Source organism: Nipponia nippon, unplaced genomic scaffold (assembly GCF_047370975.1).
Source record: "Nipponia nippon isolate SJK-2023a ecotype South Korea unplaced genomic scaffold, ASM4737097v1 scaffold_23, whole genome shotgun sequence".
NCBI classification, from domain to species: Eukaryota; Metazoa; Chordata; class Aves; order Pelecaniformes; family Threskiornithidae; genus Nipponia; species Nipponia nippon.
The window spans coordinates 4510942-4532571 of NW_028262340.1; the positions used below are offsets into that span (position 1 = coordinate 4510942).

The 21630-nt window shown below is 49.3% G+C and overlaps 1 protein-coding gene across 1 annotated transcript in view; it reads left to right on the plus strand.

The window, feature by feature from the left end:
- GRIK3 (glutamate ionotropic receptor kainate type subunit 3) overlaps positions 1-21630 on the plus strand; it is a 122036-nt gene that overhangs the window by 80938 nt on the left and 19468 nt on the right. The window contains exons 7-10 of the mRNA XM_087760817.1: positions 1035-1178; positions 4542-4649; positions 8444-8557; positions 13064-13267. Coding sequence (XP_087616943.1) covers positions 1035-1178; positions 4542-4649; positions 8444-8557; positions 13064-13267 — 570 coding nt within the window. The remainder of the gene's footprint in view (positions 1-1034; positions 1179-4541; positions 4650-8443; positions 8558-13063; positions 13268-21630) is intronic.

Below are 21630 nucleotides of genomic sequence, written 5' to 3' on the forward strand. Positions count from 1 at the left end.
ATATTTGCCCAGTTGTTTGCTGCATTATTTTGTTTTATTGTGTTTTATTATTCTGCTGCTACACTCACATCTGTTTTGCAGCTTTGTGAAGCCAGCAAATAATGTATTTTCACTAGGAGGTCTTACCATATCGGAGTGAAAAATAAATCCAATTCTCTTGATCAGTGTTTGGAGGTGAGATGGGGCATCTCAAATTGAATCTAAACCCATCACATTATATGAAAGAAAAAAAAAAAACTTCTCCTAGTTCAAATCACTGAAATGCGGGAAGATGTTACAAATCTGCGAGGTCCTGATTTCAGTGGCAGTTTGGGTCATTTTGGACAATTCCGTGCCCACAAACAAGCCATTTAACTTCTCTGTTTCGTATTTCCCCATATATAAAATAGTGCGAATAATACGTTCTCATATAGGTTTCTTTTTACACTCAGACAAAACAGACTAAATAAGAAAATTCTGTTACTACCTTCTACATTTAGAAATAACTAGCTTCCTTGTTTGACAGTACAGTAGTAAATGAGCTAGAAATAATCAGAATAGATGCAGACAGACAAATGGCATTTTCGCAATCTCTGATTTTAAGACAGAACTATGATCTTTTAGTCTAAAGAGCCACCTAACAGAAAAACACGCTCGTGAGGCTTTGTCATGTGCAGAACTACGTGTTTTGAGGACGTGTTTTGCATGAGACGTCAGCCTAGAGGCTTATACAAGTCTTGTGTTAAAGCATACGCATTTACAGCAATCTCTTGAGATCCCCGTGAATCTCTTGAGATCCCAGGGCATCTCTTGAGAGCCCAGCCCTGCCCTCGGAGCGCTGTTTGCAGGGTTAGACACCCAGGAGGTGGGATGGTCGGCAGTGGACCAGGACAGAGAAGCCCTCGGGTGCGCTGGGTGGTGGGCAGGGGGTAACTCAGAGGGGGTTCTTGCAGCTTCTCCTGCGACACGTTACAGATCCCCTGCTGCTTTGCTGTCCGAATGCTTCTTTGCTCTGGAGCCACTATCAACACAAATGCTCTTCCCCTTTACTTTAGACAGACGCTGCCCTGTTGTACGACGCGGTGCACGTGGTCTCCGTCTGCTACCAGCGCGCCCCTCAGATGACCGTGAACTCCCTGCAGTGCCATCGGCACAAAGCCTGGAGGTTCGGTGGCCGCTTCATGAATTTTATAAAAGAGGTAAAAGCATGATTTGTAACCATAAGTGCTTCCCCCTAACGCAAAACTTCCCCGGCAGGAGCAGCGCAGCTGCTCAGCGCGCAGGTATGGAGGCACACGGCAGAGAGGCTCGGCAGGTACAGGGTTATAAAACCCCCCGCCTGGGCAGGTACAACTGGATGGAAGCACAGATAGACACCAGGCTGCTGAGTGCACCCAGAAAGGAAAAATCCTGTCTTTGCCTTCAAAATAACATCCGTGCAGCCACGCCAACATCCAAAACAAACTGAAATCTCCCATGCTGTCACCGAGACTTGCCCTGGCCTCTTCTTGCGTCAAGAGCAGCTGGACCACTCTCTCTCCGAGGCCGTTTCTTAGCAGAGCAATAGCCATTTGCCTTTTACAGGAACATTTGCTTGGGGTCCACAAAGGGCATTCAGTGCAGCTAAATCCCAGCGGCAAACTGGCAGCACTGTGCGTCTCTGCCTGTGTGCTGATGAACGGCTTTGGCAGAGCGGCGGGTTTAGCAAGTAGGGAGCCAGGGGAGCGAGGAGGCAGCTTCCTTTGCTCTCTGTTTTCAGTCATTATGATTTCTCTCTGTTCAGCCCACATAATTGTTTGTTTGCATCTGGCTTAAGCACACAAGTGGACTCAAAGCACAGGTGTTTATGAGCAGTGAGCTCACCGGGGGAGTGCAGCACGGGGCAGCTGCAGCGAGAGGTGGCCAGCCCTCCCAAAAGAGCCCCCGAGCACGCACCCCTGTGCTCACACCCCAGGTTTTGCTCTGTCTGCAAAAAGGAGCCCTCACATAAGAAAAAAAATAAGGCAGAGCTGCAAGGAGTTACTGCAAACCCTACCAGACATGTCTTTGTGATAAAAACACCTTATTTGCCCTAAGGCCTTTTTAAACTTCTATGCCTGTGGCTCTTCACATGGGAAGTTATGAAACTGGCTGCAGTACAGGATACACGACCGGGCCACATTTAAAAGGCTGGGTATAAAATCCCCTAAAGTTTTTAAACAGAAAGAGTAGAAGTCCATTGCTAATCGTTACTATGATTCGTGCTGCAGTATCACCTACAGACCCCAGCAGACCCTGAACACAGGCACACCAGTGCAGCGAGAGCGTGCCCACCCCGGGTGCGCCCCGAGCTGCAGGGAGCGCACGGACGTAGGGGAGGAGAAAAGAAGAATGATTCCCACTGCAGAGAGAATGAACTTTTTTCTTAATAGGCACTGAAGACGCTATCTCTCTTCTGTCTGCCTCTCTCACTCTCCTTTTTCATGTTTTGTTCCCTTCTGCAGAAAGCCGCTCCAGCTGGCTGCCAAAAGAGAGTGTAAATAATTTGTTTGGTTGGCTCCTTTTGCAAATTACCCCGAGCCTCACACTCCAGTGCCTGCCTGTTGTTTCCCTTTCTGGCACCGTGTCAGCTCGTTGCAGGGATAAGCTTGCTCCCGTTGCAATCAGAACACACAGTAATTGCTCTCTCTAAACTCCTGTAAAGACAACGCAGCGCACCCAGGGATGCCTCACCGCAGGCACCCGCTCCCTCGGCCCTGGGCTCCCCACAGATACCAGCACCGCTCGCTCTCTGTGCACGCACAGGCCGTGGCCCCGACTGCACCGGATCGGTGCAGAGCTGTCGCTCCCAGGGTGAAGCCCTGTTTGTTCATACTTGCCAAGGCGCAAAGGGGCCAGAATGGCGGCCTTGCCAGCCCCAGGGAGGCCACCCTCCCCCCGTGTGTTGGCAGGGCTCCCCGGGAAGCAGGGGGACAGGGCCAAGCACGGGGGCAGGAGGCGGGGGGACAGGCTCTTCTGCAGCCACCGCCTGCTCGGAGCCCAGGACAGCAGCGCTTGGAGTTTGCCTGCAGAGACAGGGCCGACACCAGCGGGATCAGAGCCCGTCGGGGGCCGCGGCGATGCCGTGCACCCCCAGCCCGGCCCTGGGAGCCGTGCAGCCCATCAGTGCTCTCGCTCCAGCCCCACAGGAGGTGCAGGGCTCAGCACACAGCTGTGTTTGCTCCAGTTGGGTACGTTAAACATGCCGTGTTTTCCCAGGCTCCCGGGGGGCTCCGCAAGCTGCGTGTCCCACCGGCAAACCACCTGCATGCCAAAATGAGCAAACTGAGCACAGCCTTCCCCGAAACTCAAGGGTGGCGAGGCTGGGAGGAGGCTGTCATTACTCCTCGGGAATTAATGAGGAAGAGCCAGAGGAGCGTATTTACTGAGAAATATGCCAGTCATTCCCCCCTGAGAATACATTATGCCACCTTCGTCACACTGGGATATTTCAAGCTCCCCTGCCTGTAAAGGAAACGCATTCATCAGCAAGGAGCGCGCCCTGAACTGCTCGGGGGAAAGAGCCCCGAGTCCCAGCTCTCCATGCTGAGATGTGATTGCAAAGCAGTAAACCATGTCAGCAGCCCGGCACTCTTACGAAGCGTCCTCCTTGGGACGGATGCTCATGGCACGTCCTAGCACTGTCCCCAGGCAGAGCAGGCATCATCTACCACGCTGTCCCTTAGCACTTGCTCTGCTAACACCTGATATTTGGTGCTCTCTCACCTCCTACATCAGAGAGACTAATTCTGGTGGTGCTGCAAAGTGTACCGTGGAAAAGAAACAGCATCACAGCGTAATTTTGGTTGAAACTAATCTGGACATCTTTACCCCAAGGTCCTGCTCAGAGCAGGACTAGCTCCCAAGTCAGACCAGGCTGTGCAGGACCTCGTCCAGTTAAGCATTGAAAATCTCCAGTAACAGAGCTTCCCCGGCCCCTTTGGGCACCTGCCCCGCGCTTATACTGCCAAAACCAGAACCAGGGGTACCGACACAGCACGTGCCCACCGTATTGCCATGCCTGTTTCAGAATGACAGAGCCTGCTAGCATGGACAAGCCCTGGGCCTCTTCTGCTCCACTCTCCATCTGAAAGGAAGGAGGGAGGTGTTCAGGACATTTTAGCTTCCACACACCTTGGAAGCATCAGCAGGTTCATGCAAAAAAGGATTATTTATGAGCTTGACTGGAGTTGTCCCAAACCCAGGCTCCCTGCAGCCCAGCATTTGTCAGTACTACAAGGATAAACGCAGCACACAAGGATGCCGTGATAAATGCAAGCAGTTTTCTACCGAGTCATCATGTCCTGCAACAGCTGGTGAACACAAAAGGTGCGAACAAAAATTGTAGCAAGGACTGCAAGAGAGTTAAGAAAATCTACAGCTCTGTCTGCAGTCTGAACAGTGACGGAGGTGATTATTAATTAATCATGCTCTCTGGGGAGAAAGAACCAGTATAAGGACTAATTAACAGAACATACAGTGGAGGGCAAAAGATTATTTATGATACCAAGTAACAACCCTGCTACTTTTTCTCCCTTCCACAGGCCCAATGGGAAGGATTAACGGGACGAATTGTCTTTAATAAAACTAGTGGTTTAAGGACAGATTTTGATTTGGATATCATCAGCCTCAAGGAAGACGGTCTCGAAAAGGTAGGCAGGGTTTGTCTTATCTGCATGTGGCTTAGTCTAACTCTGATACTCGGGCAACAGAGAAAATGGTTGGTGGTTGTAGTGTTTCCGTGTTTTCTGGTTTTTATATGAAAGGATATTTACTTTGTGGGATTTCTCAGATCCTTTTCCATGCTTCATCCATGACTCACTAGCCCTGAGGCAACATGCGTGGGATTACAGTAACTAGCTGCAGAAGTGCTTGTGGCACTTTCCTGGGATAGTGGAAGCAGAAGAAACTTTCTGAGCAGACATTAACCTCTCCTTGTCCAGGCCAAAGGTGGAAGGAGCAAAGCCTGTCCCACCCCCCATCTTGCTGGGCTTGCTTACAAAACATTGATTTTTCCCTGAGGACGCAACAGCTCTTGAAAGCATCATCGCGGTGTGATTTCCCACAATGAAAATTGCCCAAGGCTTGTAAATGGCACCAGCTTATTACAGCCCAGATTTTGCAGGAGGATGCAGTGTGTATTTTTGTTTATTTCTTCTCTGCGTTAGCTAAGGGACAATAAGAAAAAAAGCAAAGTGCGTTTTTGCCTGCCTGGCTGGAGGGGTCTCTCCGGTGGCCGTGTTTGCCCAGCCGCCCAGAGGAGACTCGGCACAAAGGCTGCAGCCTCAGATCCTCCTGATTAGTGCAAATCTCCTCTGGACACAGAAATGCAATGCTGATGTGCAAATCTGATTCTCAGGTGTTCATGGGGATTTCATTTCCTTTCCTTCCATTACCTTAAAATAAAAAGGCAATGTGCAAAGCATTGTAGCTCCTAGAACACAGGTTTCAAGGTGAGATCAGTTCGTTTAAGACAAAAGGGAGCAGCGAGTGGCCTGAAGTGAAGGAAGCACTGCCCGGCGGACAGCTGATAGCAGCAGGGAGCGATGCCCAGGGGCTGTGCTCTAATCAGGCTCCAGATCATGGCATGCGAGGCCACCGAGGGCTCCCGGAGCCTGACCCCTTTTGTCAGTAATTCTGAGTCCCCTTCTGCTAAAGGTGTCTCGCAGATTTACAGGAGAAAGTTGGCTACTGGGCAGCAAATTCCTTTTTAGAGCAGAGTCTGCTTCTCGACAGGCACAAGGTGCCTACTGGCAGGTAGGGATGAGTGCTGAGTCCTGTAACCTTTGGGCACGGAGACAGGTTATGCTGCCGCGGGAAATGCCAGGCGGAAGCAGAGAGAGAGTTTTCAATTAACCATGCAGCAAGCGGCCCAACATGCACAGATGACTTTTCCAGTTAAGGCCGGGGAATTAATCAAACGGTGCAGGTAGGCAGCCCCCGGAGGCAGCAGTTTGATCAGCCCCCCCCGTTTGGAGGGGACGGATCCTGCGCGGCGAAGCTCCCTGCGACCAAACAGCTTGACTTCCCCATCCCCCTTTTTTCCAGTTTGTTTCTCAATAAATTGTTGCCACGCTTTCACACCACAGCAGTAGTTCTCTGCTTCATGTAAAAATTCTCAAGGTCACCACAGCACTCTCCTAGTGGGTATATTTTGGTGTCAAACACAGAAAAAAGAAAACATTTCAAAGAAACCCAATGACCTTCAGTCTTGGCTGCGATCAGCCGAGCCTGGGCAGCAAGGAGGCGGGTGGGGAGCAGGGGAAGACGCCATCCTCTCACAAGAACCGAGCGGGAGATGATCTTGTAGCTTGTCTTCTTTTTTTACAAAATATTTTGCTTATAGAGCCTAAACCAAAAAAAACCAACACGGCCTTTTGGAGTGGGGTGGCACTGATGGACTGCCGGAGAGCTGTGTTGGTAGAATAATAGAAGAATGTGCGAGATTTGGCTACCATGTGAATCTAAATGTTTAAGTACAACCGCAATATCTATCTGTCAAGCTAATACTCCTCAGGTGTAGTGGAGAATAGCTGGCACCAGCTGTATTTATTACTATTGTGTGTGTCACATAAAGCCCGTAGGAAGCCGCCGAACCTTGATGCATGCTCTGTACAGCCGTTCAACTTTGGTCTCCAACAATTCAGAGATTTCACAGTTCCCACTATTATTGTTTTTTAAAGCTTCTTGTCAACTCTAGAGAGGTTTTAAAGTATCGATGTCAAATCTCTGTTGAAGCTAGGTTTCTGTCAATAGTTAATCTGAAATAACAAAACGCCAAACTACAAACAAATCCCATACGGATTGTGCATTATGTATAATAGCTTGTGTTTGTTGAGCTTTAGGATTGAACTCCTGATCCTTATACCTCCTGGACGTTCCAGGGACTACAGGAGTATTAACTAAACCTAATTACATGTAGTTTGACTATCTGACTTGCACAGTTCTCTTACTGCACTTTTTCCTTTTTTTTTCCTTTTTTAATATTTTAAACTGATTAGTTCAGTCTTAAGTGCCACTTATTTAATTTTCTTAAAGAAAACTTAGCAAGGCATAGTTAACTGAGTCTGCAGCACTGCCAGTAGAGGCCCCTCAGACTCGCTTCTCTTCTCCCATGCACAATAATAATCTTTTGACATTGCAGCTGTTGTGCGATCGAAGGGAGATATGGGGGATTGCTTAGGTTTTACCTGAAATATTTAGAGCCCTTCACAAAGTTCATGGAAACTCTTCTAGAATTTATAACGTTTTTTTGCCAGGCAGCATTGCTCATTACAAAGTCTCTTTTTGGGGATGCAGTAAAACCAAGTTCTCTCCTTGGACTGCTGAAGAGGTTGAAGAATCTTAAAAATAGCAATAAATAAAATAGCAGAAGTTCCTGGCTCCCCAGTGGGTTTGAGCTGTCTGCCTTTGGTTTCTCCCTGAGTCCCACCTCACAGTTTGACCCTACAGATGGATCGTTCTGTTCCCATTTCCATGTGGGGTTTTGTTTTTTCTCACTGTCAGGCTGGCTATATGGCCACCCTGCTCCATTTCTTGGCAGCAATCCCATATTCCTCCAGCTTTCCTGACATTTTATCTCACCATCACAGTCCTTTAGCCAGTCCTGCCTTCAAAGTTTGTTCTAAAGCCTCCCCTGCACCGCAGAGATCAGGTTAACAGGCTTAGAGTTGCCCAGATGACTTCTCTTAAATACAGACATGTTTTGCTATTTCTGGGTCAATAGACTTCTTCAAAGTCCAATGATTTATTTAAATTGACAGCTCGAGAAAAACAGAGCACCTCAAACTGATGAGGAGCACAGCTGCGTGTACCTGTGCCCATGCCCAAGCAAGTCTGCTGCCATTCCCTCCTCCAGGTTTGCTACCAGGACCGAGACCTCCCATTGCCCCGAAGGGGTGACCAGGGCCCTTCCAAAAGGACCTGTTAGAAACATCCCTCTAGTTTGCCACAGCGCAGAGGATAGGAATGGTCCCTGCCAGGGATTTGCAGAGCTGGTCAAGTCATTTTTCATTTTCTCCACCAAAGCAAACTGGTGGGGAAATAAAAAGGAAAGAAAATAGCCTCATATTTATATTTGTTTTCTTTTGTTCTGCTTTATCCTTGCCCAGAGTTGACTCTTCAGCATGGTTTGACTGTTCGCTCTACACAGTACCTTTGCAAGTTGTTCATTCAGCCCCTAGATTCCAGTCATCGTGCTCTTCTTTCATGCACCTGCATCAGAGGGCAGCGTGAGGGTTGCTTATTTTACATGTGCAGCTGGAGTGACCTGCAACTGAAGGGTTAATGCAAATCTTCCGTTTAGGTGATACAAGATGATAATTTCAGCTTTGCTTCTGTTTAATGTAGATGAAAGAAGCAATGTCCATTTTCCAGGCCAGAGGGATGCTGAGAGCAAGTGAGGAATGTAAGCTGGGCGTTCATGCGTTCATTTGCTTTGTTTCAGGTTGGAGCGTGGAGCCCATCTGATGGTTTGAACATCACAGAAATTTCCAAAGGACGAGGGCCTAATGTCACAGACTCGCTGAGCAACAGATCTCTAATTGTCACCACTGTCCTGGTACGAGATTGCAAGCCTGTCTTTTTCCCCCACCCACAAATGTCAGGGATACCTGGTATCTCTGCAAATCCCCAGCATCCCAGTACAGATCCGCTAGTCCCTCTGGAAAGCCGAGCAAGGGCACAGGGAGCCCCTGCGTGCGGGCTGGGCTCAGCAGGGCACCGCGATGCCCACGCACCTGCACCGAGGTGACCTGCGGCATCCTCCGATGCCACGGCTCCCGAGCAGGCTGCCACCAACACGTGGCGGACAGCGAGGCTGGCACGGGCCCGCTGGAACTGCGCGTGTTCCCTGTACCCGGGAGGCTGCTGCTCCTCCGCTTCAGCTGCCCAGCCGGGTCCCCGTCCCCCCTTGCTCCCTGCATGCTGGAGGGCGCGGGAGGTTTGTGGCTGCTGAGCTCCAGGAAAGCTCCAAGTCGCCCATTTACCACCAGCGCCTGGCAGGCAGCAGCGGGCACGGTGAGATGGCGGCACTGCCTGCTTCAGACAGGGGTGTTGTTGTTACAGGAGAAAATACTAAGAACAACCGAAGACCCTGGCTTAGCTGTGACCGCTGTGTTTCTTTCCTCCTCTTAAGTACACATTTGATAAACTAGCTAAGAGTAATGCTGTTATCCAGCAAACCACGGTTGCTTAACGGGTCTCCTCCGCTTCCAACTGTCGTGCTGCATTTTGTTCTCACATTCGCTATTGGATTTGACAGCAGGCATCAGATCAGAATGAATTTTTATTTACTATGTAATGAATTATGACTAGTGGCATTGGTTTCTATATGGCTGTATTACGCAGTGCAGGCTCACGGCATGTCACCAGGAAGCAACAAAAACTCTCAGCCCTTGGACAGCCCACCCACAATTGGGCCTGAATTATGGCTTTGCCTATGGAAATTTCCTGGCCCTTTTCTGTTCCGTATTTTCAGGGAACGTAAAGGTACAGACGGTAAAGAGCCAGCTGGGGACGCATTCCCCAGTCCAGAGCAGTGTGATCCCTCGTGACGTCCTTGCCTTCCCAAAAGGACGTGACCTGACAGAGTGGGGTTTTGTATTATAGAAGGAATGGGACCAAGAAAGTGCCCAGAGAGAACGGAGGAACCGGGAAAAACCTGGTCCAGGGCAGCAGAAGGGCTGGAACCAAAGGGCTTGTATTGCTCCGCAAGAGGTTAGCAGAATGGAAGCAGGCAGCATGTGAGCCAAATACAGACGCTGCTGCAGCTTTCCGTGCAAATCAGCCATCCCTCCTAACAAACTTCCCATTCATCACACAATATTTGTTCCAATGACACATTTTCATTAAAGCTCCTCTCTCCAAGAGTCAGGTGCAGGCTTAGCTCATTGACTACACTCAGTAACAAACCACTTTCATGTCTCCACACGCAGGAGAGACTAGAAAAGTTCCTTCCCTTCCCAGTCCAAAAGTTTTCTACTGCGCCAGGCCCATGAGACCGTCATGGGCCGTGCGTAAGGGGGATTCTGCACAGGGCGGTGTTCTGTGCCGTGCGCATTAGCAGAACCGGCGGCAGCAATGGTTCCCCACTGGCTACGGTTATTGAAATGAATCGTCACATCAGGAGTTACTGCAGAAAGAGCAAAAGGCACTTTAACAATTCAACATGCATCACATTGTAAGACTGCTTCTGTTGAGACCCTTGCAGCAGTGTGCGTGCACTCAGGCACGATACGCACACAGTTTGCTCTTTCTTTTTTTTCTTTTGCGTTTAAGCATTCTTGGTGTGTTCAGAAAGCAGAAATTTAGGTAGTGTTTTTCTAACGGGCCAAATGGAGAGACCTGCCATGCCAGATTTAGTTTATTTTAGTAAGGTAACCTAAAGCGCTGCCACGTACCCGTATATAGGAGATGCAAATTTTAGGGCAACATGAATAACACATCCCATCAAGTCACTCCCGGGTGGAGGGTCGGGATCAGCTCTAAGGGAATTGTTCAACCTGTACTGTGGCTGGATAAAACTCCCCAGAAGTTATACGACGACTCCTCTCCCCCCGACTCTCTTTAATTAGAACTGTGTGCAGCACACCGGGGTGGGACGGGCGGTAGCACTGGGGCGAAGGCTGGCGGGACGGCAGCAGAGCTGCCTGCGCTGGGAGCTGGAGGAGCACCCGACCACGGGGTGAAGCCGAGGGACAGCAGTTAAGTTCAGGACGGGAATACCAGTGAAAGCTGAACAGACAGGACTGACGGAAACCAGAAAAGATGCATCTTGTCAGGGGCAAGACGCACGGCCAGAGTTGTGGAAATGGCTGGGTCTAGGGCGCAATAATCACTGTACCTCAAAGGCCACGGCATAATACAAAATGATGGAGTCAGGAGGAGACCTGTCAGCCATCTGCCTTTGACATGCTTTTTTCTGGCAGTGTTTTCATCTCATACTCCACGAGCATGTAGAAATTACGTAAAGTACAAGGGTGATATCAGTTCCTATTAATTGTGCCATTCCTTGGGCCTGCACATGTGCCATGGGATATCTCCCTCGAAACCACAGCTGTCCTGCAATTCCCTTGCCTGCAGGAGGAGGAAATGTGCTTAGACCCAAGTTCTGCAATAACTATGTTTTCATATGCTGGATTCTAAAAAATAAAATACAACCCTAAATTTTATTTGCATTTGCAACACCCCTTTGTAGTTTTGCACTGGTGTAAATGATTGTAGAGAAGCCATAGGAGGAACCTTTAAAAGGAAAAGCATGAAAGGTTATTTTTTCCCCTTTTGCTCATATTGCAGTGACTTGTTGGAAGAGAAATATTACCCCAGCAGCCAGCGCCACTCTCCCCAAGCAATATGGGAACTGTGAAGTTATGAAATTGAGGGCACCTTCACTGAGAAATCGATTAGCAAACCGAGAGAGCTTGCGAATTGGATGTCTGGCCATTTTCAGTAATAAATTGTGAAATAGTCCGTGAATAAGTGGTTCACAGAGTTCAGAATTACCCCCAAGGAAATGTTTGAGACCTGGAGATACATTACTGAAGCGAGTGGCGTCCTAATGTTCAGTGCTTCGGCTGTTAAATATGTATGTAATCCCTACAGCGCTTCCCAAAATTAATAGTGCTTTATGGCTGCTCTGGAGCCGGTGTATTTATATCAAGATCCATAGATTCAGCTGATTCACAAACAAAGCACTAATTCCAGTGAAGCAAGCGGAGGAGGAGGCTGGGGAAAGCAGGATTTAACCGAGCTGTGCATGCCAAGCTAAACTCTATAGGCGTGATGTTATCAGTTTTGCTTTATAATTCTGCAAATCGAGCTTCGCGTGCTCTCTCGTCCCCTCCTTACCCTGCTTTGAGACCGAGCGGGGGTGGCAGAGGTCTCCCACAGCAGAGGTGGGGGCTGACTGGTTGTACTGGGAGACAAAAGCCGCCGACCTGCAGGCTGGCAGAGCCCAGCTCTGGGTCCTGAAGCCCCTCCTCAGCGTACCCACCCAGGGCAGGGCACCTGCCCTCCGCCAAACCGGGCATCTCGGTAATACCCTCACCAGGACTCCAAACCTTCCCTCCCGTGCCTTCAAGCCCCCCTGTCCCCATGCAACACCGCGGGGACTCCAGCAACACGGCTCGCTCGCCAGAGCAAAACGTGAGCCCCTCCCCGGCCACCCTGCGGGCAAGGACGGTAGCCTTCCAGATACCTTCAATTCAAGCCACGTATTAGCTGCTGTTGGTATCTCATCCTCCCCTTGCCTTCTAGCTTTGCCTGCTGCCTACCATTTTGTGCCATTTCCATCTGTCCTCTACACGTTTTCTCCCTCAGGCTCCCCAGTGTCCCTCGTCCTTGGTGACTGCCCAAGCCTGATATTCACCAAAGGGCTGTGCAGTTTGCTAACTTCACCTGCCAGCCTCCGCTAAACGGGCAGGGATCCGTAGGGCAAAGCCCGCCATAAAGCACTTTATTAGTTATTTTTCCCTTGTGCTGGTGCTTGGTACTGCTGTGGTTAAAGACACCCCCAGCCTTCCCACGGCAGGCACAACTGGCGCAGACAGCAGAAACTCTCTCTGGGCAGCAGTAGGGCCCCGTATCCCATCAGCTAGTGCTTTTTCCAAAAGGAAAGCAAACTAACCTGGGGAATGTCTTGGGCTGGCCACCAGCCACACACGGCTCCCTCACCCTGTCTTTAACCACCAGCCTCTTGCTGGTGCAGTTCAGCCGCATTTCTGCTGTGCGGGACTTGGGGTTGAATTTGTCCTCCCCCTTTTTATTGTTTCTCAACACTCTTCATTTTCAGAGCATGAAATGGTTATTTTTCTCCCTGAAATCCTACCAAATGGAAAGCAGTTGGCTGCTTAGAAGAGACAAAATTAAATTTTGTGGGGTAAACAAGGTTGCTAATTAGCTGATGTGCTGTGCAAAGTTAATTTATTCCCAACATGTCACGGTGCCAACCCTGCTCGAAGAGCCTGCGCCTCGTGGCTCAGGTTGACCTGCAGGGGCGGCCCTGCCTCCGGTGGGAGCTGGGACCACAGCTGACCCTTAACGGGGACTTTTTGCCTTCCACGTGCAGGAGGAGCCCTTTGTCATGTTCCGTAAGTCCGACACAGCCCTGTTCGGGAACGACCGCTTTGAGGGTTACTGCATTGACCTCCTGAAGGAGCTGGCCATCATCCTGGGCTTCACCTACGAGATCCGGCTGGTGGAGGACGGGAAATACGGGGCACAGGATGAGAAGGGGCAGTGGAACGGCATGATCAAGGAGCTCATCGACCACGTGAGTGGGGCCCATCTGTGGCGTGGACAGCGGCGGCTGCCGAGGGGCGGCTGTGCCCAAGGCTTTCTGCCTGGGGTAGGGCGGGTGCCCGCTGCTCGCTGGCTTGGGATACCCGCAGCGAGCTCCTAACCCTGCCTGGGCTCTGCCTGTGTTGCATGGTTTGTCAAAAGAGTATCTCTTTGTCTGACTCTTCCAAATATTCATTTGGAGTTTCTGAAAACGGACATTCTCACAGCACAGAAACGGACTCCATGGCTTCAGCCGCAGACGCTCCCCGCTGGGCCGCTGCCCGGCAGTGGGATGCAGCCTGGGCACGCACAAAGGAGGGAAGAGGCTCCTCCGAGGCCCGGCTGCATGCTGGCTCTCCTGAGCCGGCAGCACGGCGCCTGGGCAGGAGCAGTGCGTGCCTGCCCTCATCCCCCGAGGATGCTGCTGCTCTGCCCCTGACAAACACCGGCCAGGGCACAACCCCGAGGTGGCTCAGGGACCCCAGACGTGTCCCAGACACAGCTCAGCTGAATCCAGATGACGTATCCAGACTGCAAGAGCAGGTGTGCAGCGGACAGTTTTATATTTTTTTTTATAAACGCAGCTTATTTTCTAAAATCTCCTGGGACACGGCGCTCCCCCTGCAGCAGAGCAGCTGTGCTTTTCCTTCGGCGGCCACTTCTAAAAGCCCATTAAACACTAGCGAAACTGTCGTGGCAGCTTTACGCTCGCAGCCGCCAAAAAGTCACCTAGTCTGAAACCTCGACTCGCAGCCAGAAGTTGCTCAGCTTCCTAATTAGATATTTTGCCTCCAGCACATCCTGTGATCCCAGAAGCCTAGTTAGGGAGGTGAGGAAAGCTGGTGTTTTTATGAATCTCTTATTCCCAGGAAAGGTCTCTGGAAGAAAAGATCAGGACAAAATTAATCTATGATCTCGGCAGCACAGGCAGCAGTATAAGCCGTCCTAGAGCTCTAACACAGCTCTCTCCTCCTGAATATCCTGCTCAAGTGGTGCAGCCCTTGGACCACCTCTCATGTTCCTGGCTACATTTTCAAAACATTGCCTAAGCAGAAAAGAGACAAAAATAATCCCACGTACATAGCAGCTGTGATGCTCTTAGAGTTCATGTGAGAAGAATGTATTTGCTGGGTGAGTCACTTCAGTAAATGAGCTTCGCTGTGAACAGATAAGAGAGCATTGTCTGGCGGTGAGACTGCGGAGCTGGGGCTCAGGGATCGAGGTTGTGTTTCCGGATTTGGCTTGTCTGCCCTAAATGACATTGGACAAGTTGCTTCTGTGCAATGCTTCCTCCATCTGTAAAATGCAGATGATCATGATTATGTCCCTTATAGGGACAAAGTGATGCTTAATCCGTTTGCAAAGAGCGCTGTAGTCCTTGGATGGCTCACCCTGGAGAAGTGGGAAGTGCGGCAAGGGCACGCAAGGACAGCCCTTGGGGGAGCAGGACGCTGTGTCTCACAGGGCAATATGCCACGGGCTGTGCAAACCTGCCTTTGTGTTTTTGCTTCCAGAAAACTCCAAGCAGCTCAAAATACGGATCTCATAGTCTCTTATGCAACAGCCTTGCTAAGTTAGACAAGTGACACCCAGCGTCCCAGTGGAAGAGACTGGTGCTTTGCTGCTCCGAGTGATGTGTGTGATGCAGACACAAAGAGACGCAGGCCAGGCTGCAAACCTCGGCAGCGTGCTCCAGGACACAGCCTCCCGCCGTCCCGCACCCGCTGCCGGGAGCAGAGTCTGTGGCTCTCACCGCAGAGCATCTGTAGGGTAGGGCTCTGGAGAAGCAAATTGCTCCAAAGCAGGATATAAGGTGTAGGAAATACAAACCAGACTGTCGTTTCGTCCAAACCATGTCACTTCCAATGCCCTGCAAGCTGTTATAGGGCTCTCGGGTGGCTTTCAGCCATTCCCAAAGCAGGGTGTGGTCAGCTAAAGAGACAGACCGAGAGGAAGGTATGGGGAACAGCCTCATTAAGTAACACAAAATTCATGGTCAACCTGCATTAAAGTATTTCTTGGCTAACTATTTAAAAAACAAATTAACATACAGCAACAGAAAAGGACCAAATCCCCTCCTCTTGCAAGTTTTACTGTAGCATCAAGTTTGAACTCTGCTTTCTAACAGGTGTGGTTGGGTGCACGCCTCGGAGTGATTTATAACCATTGCCCAAACCCCATATGAAGCCATTATTTTCTTTATCTGCATGTCATTGCTTTTTATAGCAGTGTTTATGTAAAGCATTAAAAAGTGAAACTGCAACCAGATGGGGCCCTTCCCCAGCAGCAAAGCATCCTCAAATCGTGTGGGGAAAGGAACAACTGATTGGCGCTTTGCAATGGGAGAGTTCAAACTTTTTTCACGCCTATTAGGAAAAGTGTTGGAGACAGCATTCAAACAAAGTTGTAGTGCTGCAAACAGGGCTGCCCACACTGTGAGTTTGACACCTGCGCTGGATTTCCTCCATATTCAGTGTCTCATTCTCATAAAAGAATTGGGATCATTCAGGTGGGAGCGTAAAGCAGGTAGGATTTTGTAAGGTCTGAACACCCCGGCCAGGATTAACTCTATGCAGAAAGACTGTGCATTCCTGCAGACCCACTTAACTGATGTGCATCCAAGGCTGAGCCACCGGGGACTGCTGTGATGGACCAGCTCCGGTGGGCTGAGCTGATGCGCAGGCTTGGTTGAATGCCCTGTGTTATCACTCGGAAGGGCCGAGAGCCGTGGGAGTGCCGGATGCTGTGTACCAGGAATAGCCTGATCCGAGGCTGGAATTTGGTGAAAAGGAGCTGGGCAAAGCAAGGGACAGCCCATCAGGCAGGATGGCCTTCTGCTGGGGCTGGGAAATACAGCCGGGGAGGAGCTGGGCGCAGGGGCCTGGCAGGGCAGAATGACGGTGTTTCAGGGATGACGGTGCCTACCACGCAAAGGTGTACATCACAGAGCACGTGACGGAAGACGGGCTGTTTACACAGTGAGCTCTCGCCGCTTGTTTTGGAGTTATGCATCATCCTCCTTCCCCTGTCCTCTCTGATCGAGGCATGCCTGGCCGTAGGCAGTAATGCCTTAGGCTATGATCCTTTGTAAAATTGCTTTGTTTCTAGTCTGGCCTTAAGCATAAACAGGAAAAGCAGCAGCAGTCAGAGCAGCTCACAGCATGACCCTGTCTTCCAGGTCCTCAGTAGCAGATCTGCAGAAGACAGCCTCGTGTGGTTAGATGCAAAAAGCCCTGCCCTGCTGCCTTTCATCTGCTTCTCGTCCTTCATCACAAAAAAATCCCTCTTTTGGGGGAGTTCAGTCCTGTGCCCTGCATCCATAATACAGAGGGAACCTGGCAACTGTCAAATCTCCTCCTTTCATCGGTAGTGAACTGTTATTGATGTTTATTCATAGAGATTATTATTGATACAAGCAAAACGACAGCGTGCATTGTGGCCCATCCATTCTGATTTATAAATTCTAGTTGTCTGGCAAAATAATGCCTGCAAATCTTCCCTATTGTTTGTGGGCAGAATCACATAAAACCAGCAAAATGAGTTGTTCTGGACATTCTGCACAAACTTGTCCACAAATAAAACTTGTCTTCTGCTGAGACAGTGCATATCAAATTTCCATTCAATCTGAAACTTCATGTGGGAATAAAAAAGGTATGAAAAATAATAGGGTTTCTAATGGAAATCCCTGCCAATAGTAACTATAGAGAAGATGTAATATCTATCCGTAGGGACGATTTATGACAGTTGATTTAACACTTTCACAATAAATGGGCATTTATTGACAGTAAATTCTGGCAGAAATACTGTACCACATTGCCACATTCCCATTAATGTTCCTGCACTGGTGGATGTTTATTTCAAGTGCTGTGAGCTGGGGATTCATTTGGAAGCCACTGGGCCAGGGACAGGAAAAAACCAATTTCGTTGGATGAAGCGTCCTCCATCTCTTGTTTATGCACTGCAGGAACTCAGCGTTAGGGAGGAGATAGAAATAAGCCAAAACAGCTGGCTGCACTTTCTCCCTTTGTGCTCAGCATCGTTAATTGGGTGGATTCATATGCATCATATTCAGCGATGCAGGTGATGGAAGCATACCGAAGCGTATGTTGGGAGCCCCAAGTTCTCTGCTTGCTTCTGCAGGTCTCTCTGGACCTGCCTTTCCCTCCCCGGCTCGCTCACCTGCCAGTAATTCATAGGATAGGCCTTGTCTCTAAAAATACCGCCATTCTCACTGGGATCCTACAGCCTTTGACATCTCTTAGGTACAATTAATGGTAGTTCTGTCTCTGAGGAACTTCCCTGAAGGAAAGATTATAAGAGGCCCAACAGGACTTCATCGTCCTCATTTCTCCTCTTCAGCTTACAGCTAGGTTTCCCCTCCCGACATCTGTTCTTAATTCACCACTGATATTAAATAAATGCATTGACAAAAATTATGTCTAAATTAGGACTGAAATTGTAAGAGCAGCCATTAAGAGCCGGAGTCAGACAATTAACGCTGACCCCCTGCGCACGGTGCGTGCGGTGGCAGGCCGAGGCGCACCTGGGATGCTGCCGGGCACGACCTCGCTCTCCCTCGAGCATCACTTCTCACGCTGAGTGTTTTCCTATTCCTGGCCAGCAAGAGGGGAGGGCTGCGGGCCCAGGGCTCTCAGCAGAGAGCTCAGTCGCCTGCTAAAGCAGCAGCCCCTCTGTCTCCAAGCCACGGGCTGCAAGACAGACTAGCTGCCTTGGCTGTGCCTGGGCTTGTTGGCCCCCAGTGCTCCGGGATGTCTGTGCCCAAGGATGCCCGGGTGCTGGCTCCGCTGCAGGGGAAGATGCAGAAAGATGCAGGAGCGAGGCCAGCACGCAGCAGACCATGCTGGGACAGGGTGCTGGAGCACGGCACAGCAGCCGAGCAAGCAAACAGGGAGAGGAGCAGAGACGGGACCTGAAGCAGGGCGGTGGGAGCAGAAGAGCAGAAAAGTGCTGCAGCCCCAGCGCTGGCAGCGGTGGTGGCAAAAGAGACTGAGGGATGAAAGTGTCGATGCTGCCAGACAGACACCCGAATAACAATTAAAAAAGTAAAATATGCACTATTTACCTGTCTCTCAGGCAACACACACATAATTAGTTTATGTAAATACCTTACTCAGATTAGCAAAATAAGCACAGAGGCAGCTTATTTTCTTGAATAAATATTTATCTTGGTGCTTATGCTGTTTGTGGGCTCTGCTGTGACTGGCCATTACACACAGCTTTCCTCTGGCGGAGGTTGGATGCTGCAGGATTTCCACAGTGACCGTGGCTGCACAAGAGCTGTTCTGACCCGCAGGCCACATTCCCATGATAACTGAGAACTTGAAGATAAGACCTAGCATTTTCTGATAAAAGCCAAATACCTCTGCAGAGAATACAATCCTCCATCCGCTGAACACCCAGTGAACTCCCATCAGTTCCACCCAAGTGAAAAAGCTGTAACACTGGGTGAAGAAGGAGATCCAAGCCCTTCAAGGTGTGTTAGAGAAGTGTCTGCATTTGGTGTGTAGCTGCCCTGGCAAAGTTCATCTTTTGGCCTCAGTTCAGCAGAACACTTAAGAACATACATAAGACTTGGAAGGCGTGCAAGCTCCAGTAAAACAGAAGCGTGTGCTTAAGTGGTTTTGCTGGATAAGGGCCTTTAAGCCACTGGCACTTGCTATAATTCCTCATTTTTAATAAAACCCATATAACTGTGCAACAGCATAAAAGTTGGGGCTGAGGGAAGGAAGCAGTCAGGGCCTGATAATTGACTTCCCGGTTTGTAATGTCAAAGCATGACAAATGAAAGCTTCGCCCTTGGTGGGTTTTGATTTAGATCCTCTCAGTCAGCAAACCCTTAATTAGAGGCCACCTTCAGAAAAATCTGCATTGATAAAAAGGATATGGAAGTGCAGCCCCGTACCGCCTTTAATAGCTCAGGACACCACACCAGATTGGGCTCCCTAATACGTGCTCCGTTCTGCCTGTGTGTGACATTTACTACCAAGGACACGGGGCTGTGATCAAATCACAGGAGCTGCCGAAATGACACTGTAAAATTTTATTTCTGCACTAAAAGCATTTTGATCCTTGGGCATCCATGCAGATTTCTCTCTCTTCATTTTCTGTGGTAAAGCATAAACTCCTAGCTGTTATTTAGCTTGCTATATCATTTTGACAAATTTGGCTTAGGATCTTTCAGACAGGCCGTTGCTAGCGGGCACTGACCACAGAACTGCTCATTTGTTCCCTCCTTCAGAAAAATCTGTAGCCAAATCCTTCAAGATCTCCTTTGGTTTTCCCGGCTGAGTCGGGACACCCACGCAGAAGTGACGGAGGGGCTGAAACGCTGCGTTTCTTTTGCCATTTCTGCCGCATGACTTTGATAAGCCAAAATTCTCAAGTGTGCGGTAGCAAGGGGAGAGCAGCCAAGCTGCAAACCTGCCGGGCAGCCTCCGCCAGGACGCTACCAAGGATGCAGACTCTGCTCCTGAGATGCAGAACTTCACCATTTCAAGCCAGCATTGCCTGCCCGCTTCCAAAAGTCCTTCAGTTCTCATCAATGTCACCACAGCCACAGCTGGCACAAAAGGGCTCACTGGGAACATATTGTTTCCATTTTCTCTAAGTTTTGACAAATGCCAGTGATTGAAATGGACACATTCTGTACCAAGCTGATTTAAAAATATATCTCCATTTGCAAAGTGACAAGGAAAGGGAACCAACCAGAGCTTGGCTAAAGAACCATGTTAGAAAAAAAATACATATTTTTGCCCTTGTTAGAGAATTCCTGAAACTCTTCTGTTCTGGACCTCTAAAGCTACGTTCTTTGGAGAGGAGACCCTTTCATACACACACACACACACACACACATATATATGTCTGTAATGGATAAAAGCTCATGTAGAAACTCTTCTTATAGAAAAAGGCCCAGATTCCTCTATTTAAAAATATTCCACTGACTTTCGTCACAGATTTGCAAGGTCAACAGGATCCTTAGTCTGACCTTCCTCCACAACACAGGCCAGAGACCTTCACCAATTTCTACAGTGAACCCATAGTTTCTGTTGGAGTAAAGCGTGTTCTAGCAAGACAGCTAATATTGATTTAAAGTTTGCAAGTAATGACAAATCCACTATATCTCTAGGTAATTATCACTCATGGTTAATTTAGAATTTTAATTTTCAGAACCAGATGCTAAATAAATCTTGCACGGGTATGCTAGGCACCTGGCACGGGGGGAGGTACTGCTCAACTTCAGAAACGTAATTTATGTGCCTGCGGTTCCTCTGAAGTCAATGATACCAAAAGAGCGATTTGCAAGCCCCAAGCAAGGCAGCTGACATTGAGGTAGTCTTGGATGTATTTACTTAAGGTTTTTTTAAGAACCTGAACGAATGTTTAGTGAGAGGAAGCGAACGCAGCTCTTAAGCAACAGAAAGAGGCTGTACGTGGTTGCTCGCTGAATCTAGCATAGAAATTATTAAATAACAAATAATAGAAAGAAACACAATTCATACAAGAAGTCAGGATGAATAACCTGCTCAGCTTCAACTCCTCGTGCAGCTCAGACAGTTCCAGCATGTTGAGCTGTAAAGTCCACCACTAATTAGCAGAAGCATTTCCCCGGTGGGGCTTACAGCCGTATGCACAGAAGAAAGACCTGACGGGAACCGCGTGAGGTTTTGCTCACTGCCACCAGCCAGGCACGCTTGCGAGCATTCCCAAGCAGCAGTGCTCCTACCCTACGCCACGGCTTCCTTAGAACGAGCCTTTCAAGTCGCACCATGAAGTCAACTGAGGGGAAAGAAATTGAACCTTTTACCTCATGCTGCTACAATATTACTGCCTGCAACTCATTCTGGAGTGGCCTCCCTCTGCGACTTTCTCCTCTCGCAGCAACATTGAAAAGAAGGCCAACAAAAACAAATCATCTCTGCAAACAGTGGGATTTGCACACAGCAAACTCTCTGTTGTAAAGAGTTCTGCCGCAAGAAGCAAGCACAGTGAGGATCGCAGATGTTTTATACCGTTTTAAGATATAATTATTCTGACCGTCTTAGAAGACCCTCTCAAAAGGAGCTCATGGGCAAAAGCTGCGGAGACTGTAACGCTTCCCTGTTGTCTGCGCTGCGTTTCAGTAGCTAACAACAGCCAAAAATCTATGCAATGGAAGTCATAGAGTATAACTAGCAAACAGTAGACCACATTTTGCTCTCCAGCTCGCTGATTTACATCAGGAACAACCCTCTTAAAGATGGTAAACGCATCCACACCACCACCTCCAGAATCTCGCCCAGCGTGTTCTGGAGACCCTGCATCTCTGTTGGGGCTTTGCTCAGGTGATAAGAAGTA